The 21220-nt window shown below is 36.7% G+C and overlaps 1 protein-coding gene and 1 non-coding gene across 3 annotated transcripts; both read right to left on the bottom strand.

Moving 5' to 3' along the window:
* Nucleotides 1-2292: 2292 nt before the first annotated feature.
* LOC142634269 (callose synthase 11-like) lies at nt 2293-10023 on the bottom strand. 2 transcript variants are annotated; one of them, XR_012844097.1, is made up of 3 exons: nt 4578-10023; nt 2948-3023; nt 2293-2687 (listed from the first exon to the last, which is right to left on the bottom strand). XR_012844097.1 is itself a non-coding variant. In XM_075808563.1 (2 exons), the coding sequence occupies exon 1, from the start codon at nt 9919-9921 to the stop codon at nt 4591-4593; it is 5331 nt and encodes a 1776-aa protein (XP_075664678.1). In that variant the 5' UTR covers nt 9922-10023; the 3' UTR covers nt 2293-2687; nt 4578-4590. The 2 variants fall into 2 exon arrangements, 1 of the variants encoding a protein (XP_075664678.1); XM_075808563.1 differs by lacking the exon at nt 2948-3023.
* On the bottom strand, nt 6858-6938 carry LOC142637739 (small nucleolar RNA J33). The gene has a single exon (XR_012844864.1). It is a non-coding gene; the product is annotated as a small nucleolar RNA J33 (small nucleolar RNA).
* Nucleotides 10024-21220: the final 11197 nt, after the last annotated feature.

Genomic DNA, 21220 nt, shown 5'->3' with positions numbered 1-21220 from the left:
AAAGGCTAGATTGCGCCCTCTACTTCTTTACAAGGCCATTTACTACAAAGTTTGCTTCATGATATATATGGTGTAGATGGACCACTCATTCCTTGCTAAGGAGCATCCTGCAATCAGAAATTATGAGAAACAACTCTGGAGCCAAGTTCCCAAAAGAAGTTAGACATGTAAGAACAAAATTGGAATCAACATTAACATTTAAAAATTTAACACTCATGTCCCAAGCAGTCATTAAACCATGTCTAACAGCCCTCAATTCAGCCTTATTATTAGAAGCAATCCTGACGTGACAAGAAAAACCTACCACTCATTTTCCCAAGTGGTCATGGATAACACCCTCCCGCCCTCCTATGATACCGAGGTTCCCAAATGAGCTGCCATCCGTGTCTTGTGATGCAAAAGGAAAAAGAGGGGGTTGCCATTCACTTTATAATTATTAGGTGCGACTATTATGCCGAATCACTAATGGTTTACTATTATTATTTTTTCATGTAGATTAGATTTTAACCCAATTCCCTTAATCAATGACAAGCAATTTTATGTTAATTATTCAGTGCACTTGGAGGACTACGTTTAGTGATCCTCCCTTCCAACGATATCATGTCATTTGTGTAAATTAAATGAGTCATAATCCTAATTAGACTACCCAAAAAAAAAATCACTCACTAACATCTACAGACTCCTGAAAAGATGTATAAGAGCACTGGACAAGGTAAAGAAAAACACCAATAATGGCTACAAGAAATAGGGCCTAGGCATTGGACACAACAGAGAAGGACACCAAGAGTGACGGCTAGAAGGGGAGCCACCAAAACTCGAAATCTACAATCTCCAGAACGAGGGTTATGAAATCTATTTAGGTCCATATTCAAGAAATCTGTTTGATGCGAAGGATTGCATTCATTAGGTAGTTAATTCACCAAGGAGGCTCATATAGACGATAGGGAAATATTAATAAATAACATAACATAACATAAAATTACTTATAAAACTATAAAAAATAAAATAAATAAAAAAAAGACAAAGCTGCAAAAAAGACAAAAATTATCAAAAAAAAGTTTAAAAAGTTGTTGTTAACGGGCACCTTGCGGTGCCCGTTAACACAACCCTATGTGATATACTGTGTTTTTTAAGTTCACATCAATCCATAAGCCATCGATCCTTGAAAATGAGAATTTTTTTTTTTCCTTTGTTTAGGTTTAGATCCAAAAAATAATGCTACAAAACTATTGATACCTCCTAGTATTTCAAACAAAAATATCCAAAATTTAAATTCTTGGCCATCCAAAACACAATTTATTATTATTATTATTATTTTTTACCTTTCGTGTTTTGTGCGAATTATCCACTCAAGCTGAATCCTAAGGGGCTCTCTCTAAAATCAAGTGATCTTCATGCTAGAAAAATCAATCTTAATTTTTCATTCTGTTGTTGCCACCATCAAATAGATGGCATTGCCTAGGAATATATCTCTTTTTGATGACTTCACACACTTTTATTTTTATATTGGACTGTATGGACAGCGGATCTCAACAAGGACGTGATCAATCATCATGGGTGAGCAGGTTCACCAGGATTTTGAATCAGAATTCTTGGATCTTCTACCACAAATGACCTATTGTTTTCTTTTATTTTTGTGGTAGTGTGACTGGAATCCTGACTCAAAATAATTTACGCAATCGGCATGATATTATCATTGGATAGGGAGGATCACTGGATAATACTGTTAACCTAGTCCTCCAAGTACACTGAATAATTTCTTCGATTTTACGTACAGGCCCATGAGTTTAACGGAAACAGATGCAATGCTAGAACTTAGTCTTGGATTTATTTTTTGGGCTAAGGTTTACCAGAGCACGTTTTGGTTACAAAGAAGAGGGAAACAAAAGTTTAAGCCTAGGCCACGTGACAAGGGTGCGAAATGCCAACAAAGAGTCAAGACTCTTTCATGCTTCAAGTTTCAACTTTACTTGGACCTCGACCCAAAAAAAAAATATTTATATATGAAAAAGAGAAAATTCACCTTAGGATTTCGCAAATTGAACAACCTCCAAAGATTTTTTTTTCAAGCAAACCCTCCAAACAAGTAGTTCACATTTTGTCCCGGTAAGCTTCTTTAGCGGCTATCTTTTCTTACAAAACTCTTCATTGGTACTTCACTGAAAATCCAGATTGTTTCTCTCCATTGGTACTTTCTTCAAACCCATTCTCTAAAGAACCAGTGTCTGGTCCCCTAGGGTGTACAAGCCCTATGCAAAATTGCTCAGTACAACAACCTAGAAAACTGCAGACTTCAGAAATAAAGCAATCAAATTCAACAACTGAATATTTGTATGAACAAAACCATAAATACTGCCAGATAAAATAATTTCGATGAACTAGCTGGCGCAGAAGCTAAATTGTACATAGACAATATTTACAGAACCATTCTCTGAATAAACAACATGGTCAAACAATATATTCCCAGTTAATCAATTAATAAGCAGTGCCGATGCAAGATCTCCAGCAGTAATGGCAAGTGAGCATGCAACAGATACAACAGTCTTAGGAAGATGAAGTTCATGAAGGGCATAGATCAAAATATGCATCACCCGATAAACGAAACATTGCCACAGCATGGTAAATAAACCACCTCAGTCAGTGGAAATCAGGGCAAGATATCCACTTCAGTTACTCCTACTCATTACCTGCAACACAACACAACACAGTTAAAATTACAGAAAATGGCTAGTCAAAAAATAAATTACAGAAATTGATCATCAATTACCAACTTCGGAAAAGAAAAGCCGGAAGTAATCGTCATGATTACTACCATATATATACATAATTTCCATATTAGGCAAGAAAAGAGAGAAAATGGAAGAACAAGAAAAGCACACTCCACTTGCTGTTACTTCTACAACAATTACCGAATACTTAAGTTTTTGAAGGACGTGTTTTTTCATACCTCATTACTTTTGGAGTTCAAGACTATGAATTTAGAAAATGGCTGCCACAATTAACAGAACCACGGTACTGAAAAACTGCCAAACAGCAAGTAGGAGTTCAATTTCCCACAGGAGAACAAGAAGGTTCTAATGGCAACCAAAATGATCCTACCAAAAATCCATCATATCATCTAACATGACAAATTCGTTAAGGCTCTTCAGAGACATAAGATATAATTGATACAAATTACTTGGTGACACCAAAAAAATGCTCTATTTTTATTTATTTATTTATTTATTTATATTACAGAAAAAATGCTCTATAAATGATGACTGATTTTGTTGGAGTTAATTGATCATGAATTATGCTTTTAGGATCTAATTCTCTTTTATTTTTGCATTTAGTGTAATAGATTACAAGTTATTTCATATCATTGTTAGGTTAGAAATTTATTTCCCTTTCTTCTATTATGTAATTTGGGACTCTATTTAAAAGGGCCTAAAGTTCAGTATTGTAAGTAGTAGATTTTAGATTTATAAAATTTAGGGTAGAGGTTTTATTCGGCAGACTCTTGGGCCCTATCATGCTTGGTGCTAATTCCAAGTAGCCCTTAGTGTTGATGCCTAGGCTCTTATCTATTTTTCTGTTTTATTTGCTTGATGCAAATTTCAAGCAAACCTTAGATGCTGATTTCTAGGTCTTGTCCCCTTTTTTGTTGTTCTTTTGTTTCCCAAACAAAATCCCCCTCGGACAAAGTTTCTCTCTAGACTAGTTTGGAGAGTAACCCTCTAAACTTGTCCTATTTTTTTTTTATTGGATGTGAATTTTGAAAATCTAACCATTGGATTACATGTTCTTTATGCTCTTAACATGCATATCAAGTTTCGTTCAAATCTAATTATTTTTTGTGCATAATTTTTTACCATAAAAACTTGAAATTTAACCATGTCATTGATGACATAGCTATTGATTTTTGATTTTCTTGAAATTTTGCAAACATGGAGAATATAATAAGAACATACAATCCAACAATTATATTTTCAAAATTCACATCTAATAAAAAAATATAGGAGGCACTTGCAGGGTTTCTCTCCAAACTAGTTTGGAGAGAAACCTTTTCCGAACTGGATTGAATTGGCTTGGATAATGCAAGTCCAAATGTGTTTTTATTGTTTTAAGGGCCTGAATAGGTTAAATGATTTTCTCCATTCAATTGTAGACAGGCTTGCATTTGTAGGCAACAGTACAATGCATAACATGTTGACTGTTTTATTGATAAAAATAAAAAATTAAAATGTTGACTGCATTGTGGATTACATAACCTAGTTTATTCAACTGAGGGATTGCCAAATATTATGACATATGAGATACATGACTAGATTATAATCTATCTGGATAAAGCTACACAAGCAAAATATGACATAGGCTTTTTAATCAAAGAGCAAATGCCATGAATAAGAATGATGTGTGTGTGTGTGTGTGTGAAGAAAAAGAAATTAGTACCATATTTAAATCTGATTCAGATTTAAAGTTTAGCTAAATCACTAATGTCCATCCCAGACTAGTTTACGTTATCAAGCAAGAAAAAGACTGTTGAGTAAGAAATGTAGAACTCCAAAGTTTTAAGAAAAACTGCAGATAGAAAGTACCTCTAATCACATCTCAGTTAGACTTTTTCCCAGTAAGAAGACGAGATATCTGGAGACCCCTGCTGAATGCTTCATTGAACAGGATCCTTGTTTGCATTGACTGGAATCCAGGCATCCACGACAGCAATGCCACAGGAGCCATGACAATCACCCCAAACAGCATGTCATACAGCCGGGCCAAGGCAACCACAGTATCCCACACCACAGTGGACTCCAGAAAGGGTCTAAGTACCTGAGCTATCAATATCATACCCCAACCTGTGGGGATGAATGCCAAGAGGCTTGTCACAAGATCAAGAAACTTGAACGCAGTGCACTTCAGCAATATAACAATCACAAGTACTGAAAGGAAAATGACAAGGAACTGAACAAGTCGGTAGTAAATATGCTCTTTTGCGGAATACTTGTCCCCAGCATATGATATGACGATGTAAATCCCAAGAGCCACAACCATGTATATCCAAGATAGTAAATAAACAGCTATACTTGTATTATGTTGACTAATATGGAGATGATACACAATGCCATACTGGAAGAAGAAGAAACGAAGATCTAAAATAATCTCCAAAAGTTTGCCCCAAATACCAGTCGTTCTCAGATGGTCCTGTTCCTCATACCACCATGTTTCCCAGCTTTGATCTGCTTTTGCAAACACCCCACCACTATACCATAACCAATTCATAAAATCATCAAAATCATACACAGTGTTCAGCCAATCAAATCCAGAAGGATTAAATACAAAAGGGGCCATTATCCACGACACAACAAGAAACCAGCAAGATACCGACATGGCTATAAAGAGAAGAGTATACTTAGACAAGTCACTATGAGAAGAATACACAATTAAAATAACCCCAAGCTCAATTCCCTTCACAAAATGGCTGCGAGCATAGAGTCGATAGTTTTCGGCAAAGCTCTTGTGCTGCACCACAAAACCACGACCAGTGGCTCGATACTTTGCACCACCGTGAAGTACAGTCCGGCCAAAGAAATGGGTACGAGTTCCCAATGAGAACGTGTAAAAAAGTGAGGCCAGCTGAAGTTGCATCGTTATGAAGTCCCAAACTGCTGGAAGGAACCCATGCTCAAGAGAGTTCTCCACAATCATAGGGAGAGCAGTAAAGAGACCGAGCTGGATGAGAAACTGCTGATTAAGGATTGCACCAAGGGCTGTATTGTTGCTAGTATCTCCCATCACTGCTGCTTCAACACCACTGAGGGCAAGATAAAGGCGGCCCCACAAAAATGTATAAACAGTAATTACTACCAACATTGAATTGAAGTAGAACCCAACAGTTGTGTAGAAAACTGAAAGCATTCGGAAGAAGTCCAATCTATGACCCAACCGATACATATCTCTGCTCAAAACCTGCTCACCATTGCCGCTGGCAACCTTGGCCTCAAACATTGCTATCTGATTTAACCCAACGTCCCTTCCCTTACCAACCTGTAAATATTCATGGTGTGTCACATTGCCCCCTCGCAGAGTGCAATTGAAGCCAGCAAATATATCCTCACTGATATTTATCACTTTAGAAGCCTTGCTGATTCCACCCCGACTCAAGAACCAGAACCTGTCAAACACATCTGGGTGACCATAATGCATTCTGACCTTCAACGGGTTTGCCAGAACACGCTGGCCCAAGGTCACAAAGCTTGTCTCCTGAGCAGACATGAACCAAGCAAGTGAAGACACTGAACCAGTGAAAATATTCTCACGAACTCCCAAAATGGTTGGCTTCCTAATACCATAGAAGTTATTGAATTCCTCCAACAAATTCCGCATCTTGAGTGCCTCTTCAAAACAATTGTCTTGGTTCATGTCAATGGTCTGAATTGCATCACCTCGAGTGAAGATTATGGCATGGTTTTGATTTTCTGGTTTGCCTTCACCAAGCTTCAAGGGCCCAGGCAACCTGATCCGATAGATCTCCACCTCCCTTTGCTGCTGCTGATCATATTTCACAAGAACTGAGTAATACTCCACCTCTTCCCTCCCCAAGTGAACCTCATCAACATAGGCAACTCTAAGAGCCTCATTGTGTTTCATCAGATATAATATCTCTTCAGCACGGTGGTCTCCCTTCGCCTTATGTTGCCCATACAGCTGGCAGGCAACCACATAAGTGAATTTCATCAGAGCACTCCCATACTCATTTCCTTTAAACATCAAACTTATACTGCTAGTTGCTCGGTTGAGATTCCGAGAACTTGAGTGTACACCATTCAAACCACTGTTTAGGTTCATTGAACCAAGAGAAGAAATACCTCCTGATCCCTCATTTATGTCAATCTCAGATGCAGAATCTAGAAAGGCAAGCATCTTAAGAGCCCTATAATAATACATCATTCCTCTCACAGTGCGGGACAAAGTTTGGCCTCTGTACGACGCCCAAAGTCGAGTATTTCTTGACTTTGTCTCCCAGATATCATTGTCATCCTTCGCACCCTCTCTGTGCATCCGCTCCAAAAAATTATCCCACTCATCTTGATAGATTTTTTGCAAATAAAACATGATGGAAATGCCATCTTCATTTTCTCTTCGAAGATTCAATAGGCTGAAGAGAACTTCTTCATCGTAGTAAGGCGTGAGAACACTGAAAGCCATCATTTTTTCAACATGCGGAGCACGGGGCATATTCATAAATAGTGAATTGCTAAAGAAAGCAACGCGCCTTCTTGCCTCAAGATTCCTTGGGACGTAGTGCATTGAGTCTCTAGCAGTAAGAATAATATGCAAACGACGTAGGTTCTTAAGTAAGGTAGCATCATCATCATCAGGGAACTCAACAGAGTATTCAAAAAGCAACCCTGCATCGGTGGCTGGACTACGAGGTGCCAGACCTTCCTCTCTCAATTGCTGAATGGGCTTCTTTACCTTTGGAAATTCTCTGACGGAAAGTTCATACAAGGCCTGCAGTATATTCACTGCCTTACTCAGATCTTTATTCTGCTGCATCAGCAGCTCAACAAGTGAAATTAGCTTCGCATGAATTTCTTCTAGCACATCCATCTTGTATACCGCCGTGAGCTTTCCAGTCTGAATCGCTTCATCTATCTCCTTGAATAAATTTTCAATAATTACGTATTCATCCGAGCCATCTTTAACTATCATAAGAAGCAAATACTTAATGCTATCATAAGCTTCAATAACAGCACACCGCCGGTATTCACTCTTGCATATCCTCAACCAAAGCAACTTGTCCGGTTCATTTGCTAACTCTTTTGCCTGACTGAGAGCAAGCAGCAGCTCATTGCAGAGGAGGACACATGGCCATCGAATAACCCTAATGTTCCAACAATTAGGTGGCAATTCCATGAGCTCAAGTTCTTGGTCATTGATGAGATCTTCTTCCCTGAAAGTTACAATGATCTCATTCCAAATCAAGGCAAACCAGGTAGTTTCCACTTGGCTTGATTCTATCTTATTGTAGGGCTTACCAAGTCCGTACCTCAGCTTCAACCGGTGGATAGCATCACGAAGCTTCTTCACCAGTGTCAGCTTGGGGTCTAGCGGATGCTCCTCTGGCTTGAAATTAAATTGCATTGCACTAGCAAAAAACTGAAACCTAAGCCTTAGCTGTCCAAAATTTCTGATCTCACCCAAATGCGAAAACAGCCCAATTGTTGCACCAACAAGGGAGGAATAAATCGAATACCAAATTTGCAAATCCATGAAATAAATCAACACCACAGGAACCCACAACAACACAACTGCTACTCTGTTGGTGTTATTGAAAAATTCATGCCAATTGTAGACTACATTCTTTTGTTTCAAAAGAACCTTCGTTGGGGCAGCCAGTGGCTTGATCTGAAGGAAATAACTGAAGGTGAATTTGGAAGCCAATACAAGGATCCAAAACACCGTATACTTGAAATTATTCACAAGCCCTTCCCTCAACCCACGACCCACAAACAATCGTGTATGAAACCACCATGTCAGCAAGTAGATCACAGGCCAATTTAATTCCTCCAATACATTGCGAATCCATGGAACAATAAACAAAGCCAATGCCAACAACTCTGGCAACAAGAAAACCAGAACAGCCTCAAGAAAAACAACAATCCTCCTATTTGCCTCAGCCGACCACCCGCTATCGCTACTCTCCTGACTCCAAATCCTCCCATAGAACACCCCAAACACCACCATCCACGTCAACGCCACCATGAACTTCAACGTCATCCTCACCCCAAGCCACATTGTCTCCCTAGTAACCAAACTATACTGAGTCCCGGCATCAAGCACCGCTTGCAAAACCCTCAACCCGCTCCACGTAATAAACACAGTTAACAACTTCACCTGCAAATCCCTACTCTTCAACGCATCCAACAGCTTACCATCTTCCCACGCAACAATAATCATAGCCTGTAAAAACAGTATCAACAACACCCACACCTTATCAAAACTCCTAAACACATTCCAGAAAGACCTTTGCTCCACAAACCCCGTCTTCCCAACCCGTTTCTCCTTAGGCGTAGTAGCGAAGAAATTACAGGACAAATCAAGAGGCCATTTCAGCTTATGGAAACACCTCCTACTCCAAAAATACTCATTGATGTCATCGTAATTCCGCCACGCCGAATGCGGAGCCTTGCCATTTCTACTACTCTCAACCTCAAGCTTAATCGTATTATATATAGGCATTACCACGCTCTTCAAAAACGCACACTCCCCATATATCGAAGGCAAGTACGACTGACCCGTATCGGGGTCTATTTTCTCATCTAAAACAAAGTTCAACTCCGTAGCCATGTGATGAAATATGTAACAAATACACTCAGGAGTGAAACGAAGGTTAGCAGACTCACCCCAGATCAGGAGATAGAGCGACACATAGAGAAGCTCGCGGCGGAGACTGTTTGTCTCGGAGTTTCCGGTACCGTTCCGGCGATGCGAGACCGAGATTTGAGACTTCCGGCCGAGGTAGGAGCACCAGGAAGTGTAGTTCTGGAGCAACTTGCGGCGGAACTTACGGAGGACGCTGGCTTCGAGGGAGTCCGGCAGGGTCGGAGGTGGTTGGAGTCGCATTTGAGAGTTGGCTAAGTGGAGGACCAGGTTTTCCCTTTGGTTCTTTACGTTGTCTTTTTGGAAACCGAACATGAGCCCGAGCCAGTCCAGGAGGTCATTGTTTGGGTCCCATGGAGTGAATGGCGGTTTCCTCAGGTCTCCGGTGGCGCGTAAGGCTGATGCGGCGGCGCGTACTTCTGGGTACCGGAGAGATGGGTGGTCTGTCAGGAGGTTGTGGATGGGGATTATGTTGTAGACGTTTGGGGGTTGCGGTGGAGGCGGCCCGTAAGGGATGCTACGGCCGCGCGTGAGTATGGGACGCTGCCTTGGGTTCATGGTGACAACATCAACATGCGATGCGAAGTGGGAGTGAGAATAATTAATAATACTCCTACTAAAGGAAAGATACTTCAAACAAATGTGAGTTTTGTCTGTGTGTCTGTGCGTGTGGAAGTGTGAAATACTTTTTTTATGATGACTGATGAGTTTGGATAGTACACGTAAATATATGTGAGTACGTGTCGAGGATATACTGTGTGCTCAGTAGAGTGTTTTGTGGGGTTAAGCCACGCGCGAGAGTGGCGGGGGGGGGGGGGGGGTTTGTTGTTGGTGGAGGAGTGGGGCTGTTCAAAGATATAATAGAAGTTAAAGTTAACTCTTTTGATTAATAAAGACTTTTTTTTTTTTTCCTCTCAGGATTAGGAATATGAGAAAGCACGCAACAATAATCCAATCCAAACATTGTTAGTTGGATATTATAACACGAAAGCTTTTTATTATTTACTGTACTGTTCTGTAATGGCTTAACGTTTAAATCTTTTTTGGGACAAAATTTAGTTTTTTTGGTGGTTCTTACCTTATTAGTGTTTTTTTTTATTAAATTAAACTGTGTAACTTATTAGTTGAAGCAAGATTATTAGCACTTATTACATTGTTGATTTAGTTTAAAATCTAAATTGCAGTATTTATGAAATTATAACTAAATTTTGTCTTTATTTTACATTTTGGGTATGAACATTTATAAAACTTGAAGCTGAAGTTGAAAATGAATAAAATCTAAAAATGATATTGCCCGAAAACTCAGCAAAAATAACAAAAAAATGAGAGAGAATAGGTCGCATTTATGGAATTGAAAAATAACAGTAAAATAGAGTTTTGAAAAAAGAAACCGATGTAGCTTAACCCCACATGATATTTTGTCCTGGCTTATTTTTGAAAATTTAATTGAGGTATTACTATACTCTCTGCGAAAAAAGAATATTGAGGTATATAGTGCAGAAAATAGACGTTAAAGCTTAATATACTACTGTGTCAGGGTAATATAATATTGAGGTATAGTGCAGAATATAGACGTTAAAGCTTAATAGTGTTATTATTAAGGCATATCAAAAAAATATGTTATTATTAAGAATATATTGAGGGCCCTATCAAAAAAAAAAGAGAGAGAATATATTGAGGGAATATTCTTAAAATTAGTGTATCAGAGTAATATTAATTAATTATTAATTGATAATTGTAATGTGGGGTCCTTGAGTTTAAGTAACGGTGCTTTTATGAGTGACAGGTGCATTTAATATATATAAATATTAAATAAAGATAGATTTGGCGTTTGGCATATCGTTGAGTGTTAACGTCTTTGTGACTTTGGGGAGTTTAAATAGATGAGAACGCAATTGTAACAGTACTCATTCATTAATAAAAGCCAGCCAAAAGAATCTCTGCCTGGAATTTTGTTTAACTCTCTCTTCCCTACTTAATAATTGATCATCCAATGATTCTTAGAATGTGTTTGGATTCAAGGCTGCGTTTTGCGTTTTGCGTTTCAAGTTTTTTTTTTTTTTTTTTTTTTTCCAAGCCGCAGATGTTGACCAGTCTTCCGTGAACAGTGCATCCGTGCACTGTTCACGGACCCACAAATTTCACTTTTCAGCCACTTTTTCATTAAAAATGGGTCCCGCGGTACTATTTACACATTTTAAAATTATTTTGCTACAGTGTTTTCAGTTTTCAGTTTTCAGTTTTGAACAATAAGTTCTATCCAAACGGACCCTTAATCGGGAAAGTTTTGGAACTGGCGGGCCATAGCCTTACTGTCATTCTAAACTTTTCTGATCTAGATGTTGGTACCTTGTAAATTAAGCTCACTCCACTCTCTACTCACAAGACCATAATTAGTCCTTATAATGATCAATGGTGTTGGAGAAAGTACACGACTTAAGTTACATCAAATATATTCCTCAAAAAAAAGAGTTATATCAAATATTATATTATTTATATCTTTTTCAAAAATAAAATAAAATTGTGCACAAATACAAATAATAAAAGCACCCATAATCACAAAAAATTTCTACATACAATTTTTTTCTTAAAAATAACTGAGAATAATGTAATACAAAATGTGTAACCCTATGGGAAATAGTCAAGTGCATAGATGTCAATATTGTACACACTTAACACTTTACTTTCATATTTACAATTTTTTTTTATGCTCTAAATAATGTATTAAATAAAAATATAATTATTTTTTTTATTTTACTATTATTTTTATAAGTCTAAGAAGCTTCAATGCCAAAAAGAAATTTTTAAAAAAAAATTAAAATAAAAGAATAGGAAAAAAATAGTAAAAGTTGATGATGATAAAGAAAATGTCAATAAAGAAATAATTTTGCAAGATGATGAACATGATGATAACATTGAACTAAATGAAGTTTTTTTTTTTTTTTTTTTGTTGAGAATTTGACCTAAATGAAGTTTGTAGGGACTTGAATCATGGCTTAAGCCCACCTAGAATAGTGTGACCCAGCTCAATAAGCCCAAAACAAAAGATTTGTAAGAGAGTGGATTTTATGAGCAAACTACAAAATTAAGTAAATTCAGACTCAAGAATAACTAGGCTTAGGTTATAAGGGTAAGAGATACGAATTCAAAATAAAATCCTTCATCGGGCAAGTCCGAGGAAGAATTGTTCATATATTGATCAAGTATATTCTCTTTACAATGAGTTTATGTATTTTCTTCTCTCTCTCTCTCTCTCTCTCTCTCTCTCTCTCTTCCTTTTCAGGTTTGCATCCATGTTTTTGTAAGGGGGTCACTTCCTTATATAGTGCCCTCCATTACATCTCAGACTTCCATCTGTACAATTTATAGGAAACTTTTTGGATACTTGTCTTATCAAGACCCTTCTAGAGGTGGTAAGAGGAGCTGTGAGCTGTGAGCTGTGAAAATACTGTATAGGTGTCATTTCTTTATAAATGCAGTCAGTTCAATTGGTGTAATGCATTAAATGTGGAGGTGGCAGTCACCTTCCTAAATATTTATTCTTTTTGTTGCTTACACAGCTCTATTGTCTTCTCTAGAGCTCTACTTTTCGGTATGGTTGACAACCTAAAGTATTTCCGAGGTGCCTTTGCTCCTCGGGAACCTTGGTCCACGCGTCTATTCCCCTTTTCTCCTCGGAGTTCCTATCTATGTGCACATAGATCTTTAATCATCCTGGGGTCTTTAATCATCCTTGGACAAGGGCCCAAAGATGTGCTTGGATCACCTACTCTCACAAAGTTGATTAGGCTAGATAATGAAAAGAAATTATTATTTTGGCTCATATATCATGCATTATCACTTTTGAGTTTAATCAATTTGAATGTATATGTTATAAAAATATGTTAATTTGATTTATTTAGTTTGCTTTGTTAAATATTATTACATAAGTAATGAGTAAATTGGTCATTAGTTACATATATTCCGATTTTATAATGAATATAAATTTTATATACGTATGTCTATAATTTTATTAGGTGTTTATATATTTTACAATATACGACACAATATGATACACAATATAGAAAAATTAAAAATCAATTCACGATACGATTCAGGTTTTGACAACGGTGGTTAAGTGCTTGAATAACTTTGGTCACCATTATTATTATTATTATTATTATTATTATTATTATTATTATTATTATTAAAGAAAAGAATATGACTCATCTCAAAAACGAATAATTGTATTAACAATATACACTCAAAATATGCAAATAAAGAGTAAATAGAAAGATGCATTTGTGGAGACACAGAGACATAAAATACTCGAAGAAATTATTACATTTATTTTGAAAATATAATGATTTAAATAGTAATTTCGTTATTCTATGCTTAAAGGGATGTTCTGTGGTTCCTCTTTAGTTTGAACATGTTTTACTTCCTTTGTTGTTCTTGAGAATATTTAACATGTGTAGGTTTTGTCTCTGATCTATTTGTTTAATTCATATGTTCTTTTTTTTTTTTTTTTTTGGAATGATGAGTTGAATGATTAGATATATGAATTAATGAATATGATTAGATATATTAATTAATGAATATGATTAATTATATGAATTGATGAACATGACTAGGTATATGATTTGATGAACATGTTTTGTTTGTGACGTTTTGCTCTTGGTAGACTTAGATTCAATGCATGTTTAGGATATGAACTAATTTGTTTGATCTTGATTTGTCGTGTTTTACCATGTTTTGATTTAAGGGTTGAACTGGTGTATATAAATATGTGAATCTATTTGAAAATTTAATTTAATTATGGATTTGTGTTTCTGAGTGAATATGCACACGCATGATTAAAGGTGCGTACATATGCTTGCAAAGATGCGTACACAACCTCTTCCATGCGTGTGCATCATGACCCAGAACATTGATGAATTTTTGTTTTAATTAAATGATTGATTTGCTTTGATCTTTCCATGCTTTTTTATTATGTTTGACTCTGATTAGATTAGAATATATTAATTAATTGCTTTGCTATGATTTTCTCCTTGACTTGTCCATGATATTATATTTGGCATGTTTGGAATAGGATGTTCTTTATTAAGTAATGCTATGGACACAAACTATTTTACAAACATTTTACAAACTGCTGATGTGACATGCTTCGCGTCAGTGTTTTAAAAACTAACATGCCACATAAGATATTAACAAACTAAAATTTAAAAAAAAAAAAAAAACCCAAATCAAAGCTAACAAACTCCTAAACACAAAACATATCAAACACAAACTGTTGGAGTATTTTAATATTAATCAATTAAAATGAATAAATATTACAACATAAATGTAAAGATGTGGGAGTGACTATGAAAGATAAGGTGTTAATGAAAATGTTTAATCCCACATTAAAAAGGAGAGAGACTATTTTACTCTTTTTAATTGAGGTGATTAATGGGCTAATATGAATTGACTCAGATATTGGGCTAAATACGTGCACAAGGGGGAGGTGAAGGGAGGAGGTGTCAAACATTCAGAAGTATTATTCAGTTTCTCGTTGTGTTATTTCCATTATTATTGTGTGTCAGGGGCGAAAAAGTCTTCCTTTCGACAAATGAGATTTATGTTGGGTTGGGGACCTAAACCGAAACTCGACGATGGGCTTGAACTATGGCCCAAAGGCTATCGGTGAAGATTTAAAGAATTTGCCTCGTTTTATGCCTTTGGCCTAGGTTGGGACTAATAAGGATCATGGGATGACCCAAAAATATTTCCTACAGCAGACACATCAGCATAACAGAAAATCATACTGCAACGAAAAAATAGCCCAAGAGTAAAATATTCCAGTCGGTAAACTATTCCTGCGGTAAAATATTCCAGCAATAAACTATTCCAGTGGCAAAATATTCCAACAGTAAAATGAGATAGAACAGAATAAACCTCCAACCGTTAACTATTTCACAAATTAAGGAAAGTGTTTACATCTCCAAAGTCATCATCCATAGGTTCCAATGAGAAAAAGTTTGCTAATACAACAACATGAGGGAAAAACGTTACAGTAACAATTTACATCATAGCCTTCAATAGTAAATGAATAAACAAACACTATGGGTTCCATTATAACAAGCAATGGAGAAAACTTAGTGTGAGATGAAGGGAAAGAGAGAGATTCTAGCTAGAAACATGTCACAAACTTGGAATATAGGAGCCAAGAATCTGTTACAAAGTTTGAGTTTACATAGTTTTAAAATGGATTAGCATTTGTCATGGAAGAATTAGATCTGTAACTTAATCCACACTACGGATTGCTATATAGATAACACCTAATTGTAATCCTTGATATTTATGCAAGCTATATTTTTTTTTTCAAAGAAAATCTCTCTCTCTCTCTCTCTCTCTCCATAGTTGAATTTAGTTCATCTTTACTTTCCTCGCTTGCATCTCAAAAATACTTGGACTTTACAAAGGGACAAAATTTGGCTACATATTTTGAAAATCTAACCGTTGAATTACATGTTCTTTATATTCTTAATACGCATATCAAATTTTGTGTCAATAAAATATTATTTACCATTTGATCAAAATTTTATTTTTGATCATAATTTCAGATTACAAAAAATTGAAATCTAAACATTTGCTTATAACATAGTTGTAATCCTTGATTTTTTAGAAATTTTGCAAATATAAATGACACAAGAAAAAAAATGTAATTTAATGATGAATTTATCAAAATATACATATAATAAAAAGATACTAAGTGGAGTTGTAACCATTATAAATTTATAATAAAAAGATATTGAATGGAATTGTAGTTATTGACTATAACCAAGTTTGTAACTAAACTTTGTCATTTACAAAGTTTTCATTTAAAAGTGTTTTTGATGAATGGTTTTTCTTCTTTTACTCCAATTTATTTATTATAATGGCATTTATGGTTTTTAAATAAATAATAACCATTACTTTATTAGAAAATTAATAGTCAAATATTACCAATTGATTTTACTAGTACTAAATCTCTAATTGAATAAAATACTTATATTAATGCTACAACAAAACCCATAACATTCTCTAAAATATATATATATATATATATATATATATATATATATATATATATATATATATAAGCCATAATATTCTATATATAAGAATGCATTACAATGTAAAACAAATGGCATAAGATTCCCCTTTAGCATGCATTGCAAAAAAGGTAGCGTGGAAGTGGAAGATTCCAGTGACTATTAGAGCATTCATATCCGAAATTTACAAAAAATTTTATTTTACCATTTCAAAAGCTATTTTATCATTTATACCATACTATTTTTCAACACACCTAAGAGCAAACACATCAGCTCATGTAAAAATTTCCTCTATTTTACACAAAAAACCTCCTTTTAAAATTTTACACATTCATTTTTACAAATTACCCACATCAGTTCATCTATCATACTCCCTCTATTAATTAAATAATAATTTCCTCACTTTTTTTATTAATTCTCTCAACTACCTACGCGCCTCTTCATTTCTTCTCTTCTTCAGTTCTGATTAATTTCTCTCTCTCTCTCTCTCTCTCTCTCTCTCTCCTTCTCTTCATTTCTTCTCTTCATTTCTCACACTCTCTCTCTCACTCTCTCTCTACCCAGATCAACGCTCCGAGCACGATCCGAGCTCCGATCTAGTGCTCCGAGCTCCGATCCAGTGCTCCGAGCACGATCCAGTCGCTTCGAGCACGATCCGAGCTTCGATCCAGTCGCTCCGAGCACAATCCGATCTCTGATCCACTCCGATCCAGTCGCTCCGAGCACCGATCCACTCCAATACGCTCCGATATAATCGCTCCGAGCACGATCCGATCTTCGATCCACTCCGATCCAGTCGCTCCGAGCACCGATCCACTTTGATACGCTCCGATCCAGTCGCTCCGAGCACCGATCCGAGTTCCGATCCAAGCTCCGACCACTCCGATCAAGCGCCGATCTGTATTTGTGTATCTATGTTTTTTTTTTTTGGAGCAAGTGTCTGTGTTGAGTTTTAGTTGGGTTGGTTGAGAACGGAAATGAGAGAGAAAAAAAAGGAGCGAACGAAAATGATAAAATAATGGTATAAACGAGCTACGGTAACTGTGTAAATTTACACGTTACTGTAGCTCAGGGATGGGTTTACAAAATTTTAGACATTTTTAAATCCACTGATGTGGGTGTTTTTTTGCTCAAAATGTGTAAAATTGGTAGTTATGTTTATTTTAGAAACTTTTACATCCACTGATGTGGATGCTCTAACATCCCAACTTTTATTTTACCATACTACCTATTAAAATAATATAAAAATATTCTGACTTCTCTCTCACCGAAACCACGCTCATTCAACCACAAGCAAACCCACTAATAACCACAGCTCACAGCAACCCACGAATCTTCAGCAATCCCACTGATCAACCACAACTCATAACAACCCATGGATCTCCATCGCTGCACGAACCCCATTGAAACCACCACGCACGATCTCACCACGATTCACACCGACCACCACGCACGACCTCGCTGATCTCCACTACTGCACCCACGCACAACCCACAACCCATCAAACCCGAAATCTAGCTAAACCCACGAACAACCACCGTGAGAGAGACCCATCAACCACACACCATCCACACCGACCACCAAAATCAAAACCCACTCACCTTTGTCGTGAGTCTGTGACCCACCTAGTCGGAATCCACGGCGTGAGTCCATGACACAACTTGCCATGCACAACCTTGCCATGACCCACCTCCATGCCACCAAACCCACGACCCACACCGTCACCTGACCCACGTCGGAGCCCACACCAGATAATACCCACCACCACGGAAACCCTCCACCACATCAAACCCATGAGCTCCACCACATCAAACCCTTGATTCAAGGGAAAATAGAGAGAAAAAGAAAAATGAAAGGGAAGAGAGGGACGAGAGAGGGGGAGGGATTGAATGAGTGAACTGAAAAAGAAGAAGAAAAAAAAAGAAAAAAAAAAAGAAAAGAGGAGATGAGAGTGTGATTGGTGAGAGAGAGAGAGAGAGAGAGAGGAATTGATAAAGTAAATAGTGAAATGAATAAAATATTAGTTTTTTTTTTTTTTTTTAAAGAATGGAGCTACAGTACAATTCTATCTTTAGAATTGCACTGTAGCACTATTGCAAATTTTTTTGCAATAATTGATTTTTACAAGTCTAGATGAAGCTCAATTTTTGTGCAAAAATGGTAAAAGTTGCCAACATATGGCATATGCAAGTACTAATGCAAATGCCCTAACAACAGCTTAAAATCAAGCTAAAATCTTAAAAATTTTCATTATAGTTCTATATTATAGCATTTCATTTACAGAATTCAATTACTTTCCTCTTTTTATTGCAGGGCACTCTATATATAGGGCATGCAATTACTTTCCACTTTTTATGAGGTATTGATCTCTCATCCTCTTATATTGCAAGAAAAATGAGATATCTCAAGGCGGAGAAAACATAATACGAAAATGCCTGGAAAACAACATGCTTTGACTATAGTTAGGAAATGCCAACATTTCATGCTAACCGCTCGGAGCAAACCTAGGTGTTATGCCATGCACCAACACTGTCCTAGGAGATGCCTTTCTTATTCTTGTATAGTGTTATTGCATATTCAGGGCTCCTAACTGATGGAATGGAAGTGAGATTTTGCTTGGATTTCTTGGTCCGGGCATCATTGCTGGTCTCTTCTTGCTCTTATTCAGCTCACTTCCTAATGCTATTATCAGAATACAACGTAACAGTAAAACACAAATACAACTTACAACACCAAAACAGCCACAGGGGACAATACAAAAGGAGCCCAGATCTGATCGATAACAAATACAAAGACATTAACTACTACTGTTAGTATAGAACCTGAAATGCCCCAAAGACAGCAAATTGCCCTGTTTTGAAAAAGAATTAGAGTAGCTGCTACTTTCTGCTCTGACCTTTACTTCCCACCTAATCATTTTGACCTAGCCTCTTCGGAAAGTACACTACCTTGGTGAATAATAGCATTCCTTCAAAGCCAAATATGGTCTAGGATGCATGGACACAGACATGGGGAAAAGTACGGGTACGATATGACGCCGAGAGCAATTTTTGAAAAATTATAACATGATACGGCAGATTGGACACTGTTACAACACATGTATAGCACACCAAATGAAATGTCTGTGCATCCTAAAATATGGTACACAGTAGACCACAATGCCAATCTACAAACAATAAGCTTCAAACTCTAACCTCCTAGTTGATTCTCACTGCATGTCATAGCCAATTAAACTTTGGGCGTTTTATTAAGCACCAGCTCATTAAAGTTCTCCATATTCTCTTCAAGAAGGAACACTCAAAAAATAAGTGATCCCTACTTTCAATTCTCATTCTACACAGAACACACTGAGCATCCAAATTAGCACATTGCTGCAACATCCAATCTTTGGTGGACAATCTGTTCTGCACTGTTAACCAGCCTATAAAGGAATGTTTAAGAATAGCAATGGGAAACCAGATCATCTTCCACCATTTAACTTTAGGGCATTTCTTCTTTATACAGTTCCATGGACCTACACAAGAGTGTTTCCCTGTTTTCTCAGTGATCTAAACTGAACTGTCTTCATTTCCAATCTCAACCAAACTGAGCTTGCTCTGAATATTTATCAAGTTTTCGGATTGAGCTGGATTCCAAATCCAATTGTCCTTATCCAAAACACTAGACACCTAAGCTTCAAGAGAGCTTGCTGCATATTACACCACTCTGACCATACTTTAGATAAAGACAGCCATCAGGGTGCCACCAATCATACCATAGAAGAATAGCTTTACCATGTATATTTTATAAATGGTCGAGTGATATCTCTTAGCTTGAGAATTTTCCTCCACAACCATGTAAAATCATGAGGACTTCAAATCACAAAAGCTGTTTCCTTTAAGAAAGTTAATTGGACCCATGCCTCCCATATGGCGCTCACCTGTGCAAATAAGTTCCAAATGAAGCCCATAATTGCAGCCTTGTTCCACTGCTCTAACTTCCTTAGACCTAAACCTCCTTCATCCCTTGGTTTACAAACCATATCTCAATTTACCTTGGCTCTAGAAGCTGAAGTATTTGAGCCATTCCATAAAAAACTGCTCAATTTTTGTTCAGCAGCTTTGATTACCTTTTTGGGAAGGATAAACATTCTGGACCAGTACCCTTGAAGACTGAAGATGACTGATTGTATCAATTGAAGTCTGCCTGCATATGAGAGAGATTTTGCTGCCCATGAGTCTATTCTTGCTGTGATCTTGTCTATGAGATTTTGCACCCCAAGGTATATGACAGGAAGCTTTCCTTCTTTGAACTGGAGCAAATTCAATCTCTTTTTTTTTATAGACTTGGAGGAGTAGCTGCAATAAAAATTTTGCTCTTTGTAAAATTTTCTCTTAACCACAATAACCTTGTAAACTTATCCAAAGCTTCTAGGACCACTTGAACTGACTGTACATCAGTTCCCAGAAACACCGTTAAGTCCTCAGCAAAACACAAATGAGTAAGCTATAATGCAGCACACTTTGAATGGTGCTTAAAATTAGTAAATTCTTCCACTCCTTTCTGCAAAAGCTTAGAAAGCACCTTCATGGCTAGGACAAACAAATAAGGGGAAAGGGTGTTTCACCATGCCTAATAATATAAGTTATAAAACTATGTATGTACACATTAACTGACAATGATTTTTTAACCAAATGATATCTTCTCTCCCACAAGCGATGGTAAATGGCTGAAACTAACCTATCTAATATGTTTTGACAATGATGCATATTCATCAAACTGTGGCATATGCTTTATCTTTTGGACTTTAACAATTCAAAAAC

Source organism: Castanea sativa, chromosome 5, assembly GCF_040712315.1.
Source record: "Castanea sativa cultivar Marrone di Chiusa Pesio chromosome 5, ASM4071231v1".
NCBI classification, from domain to species: domain Eukaryota; kingdom Viridiplantae; phylum Streptophyta; class Magnoliopsida; order Fagales; family Fagaceae; genus Castanea; species Castanea sativa.
This window is presented reverse-complemented; position numbering and strand designations above follow the sequence as displayed.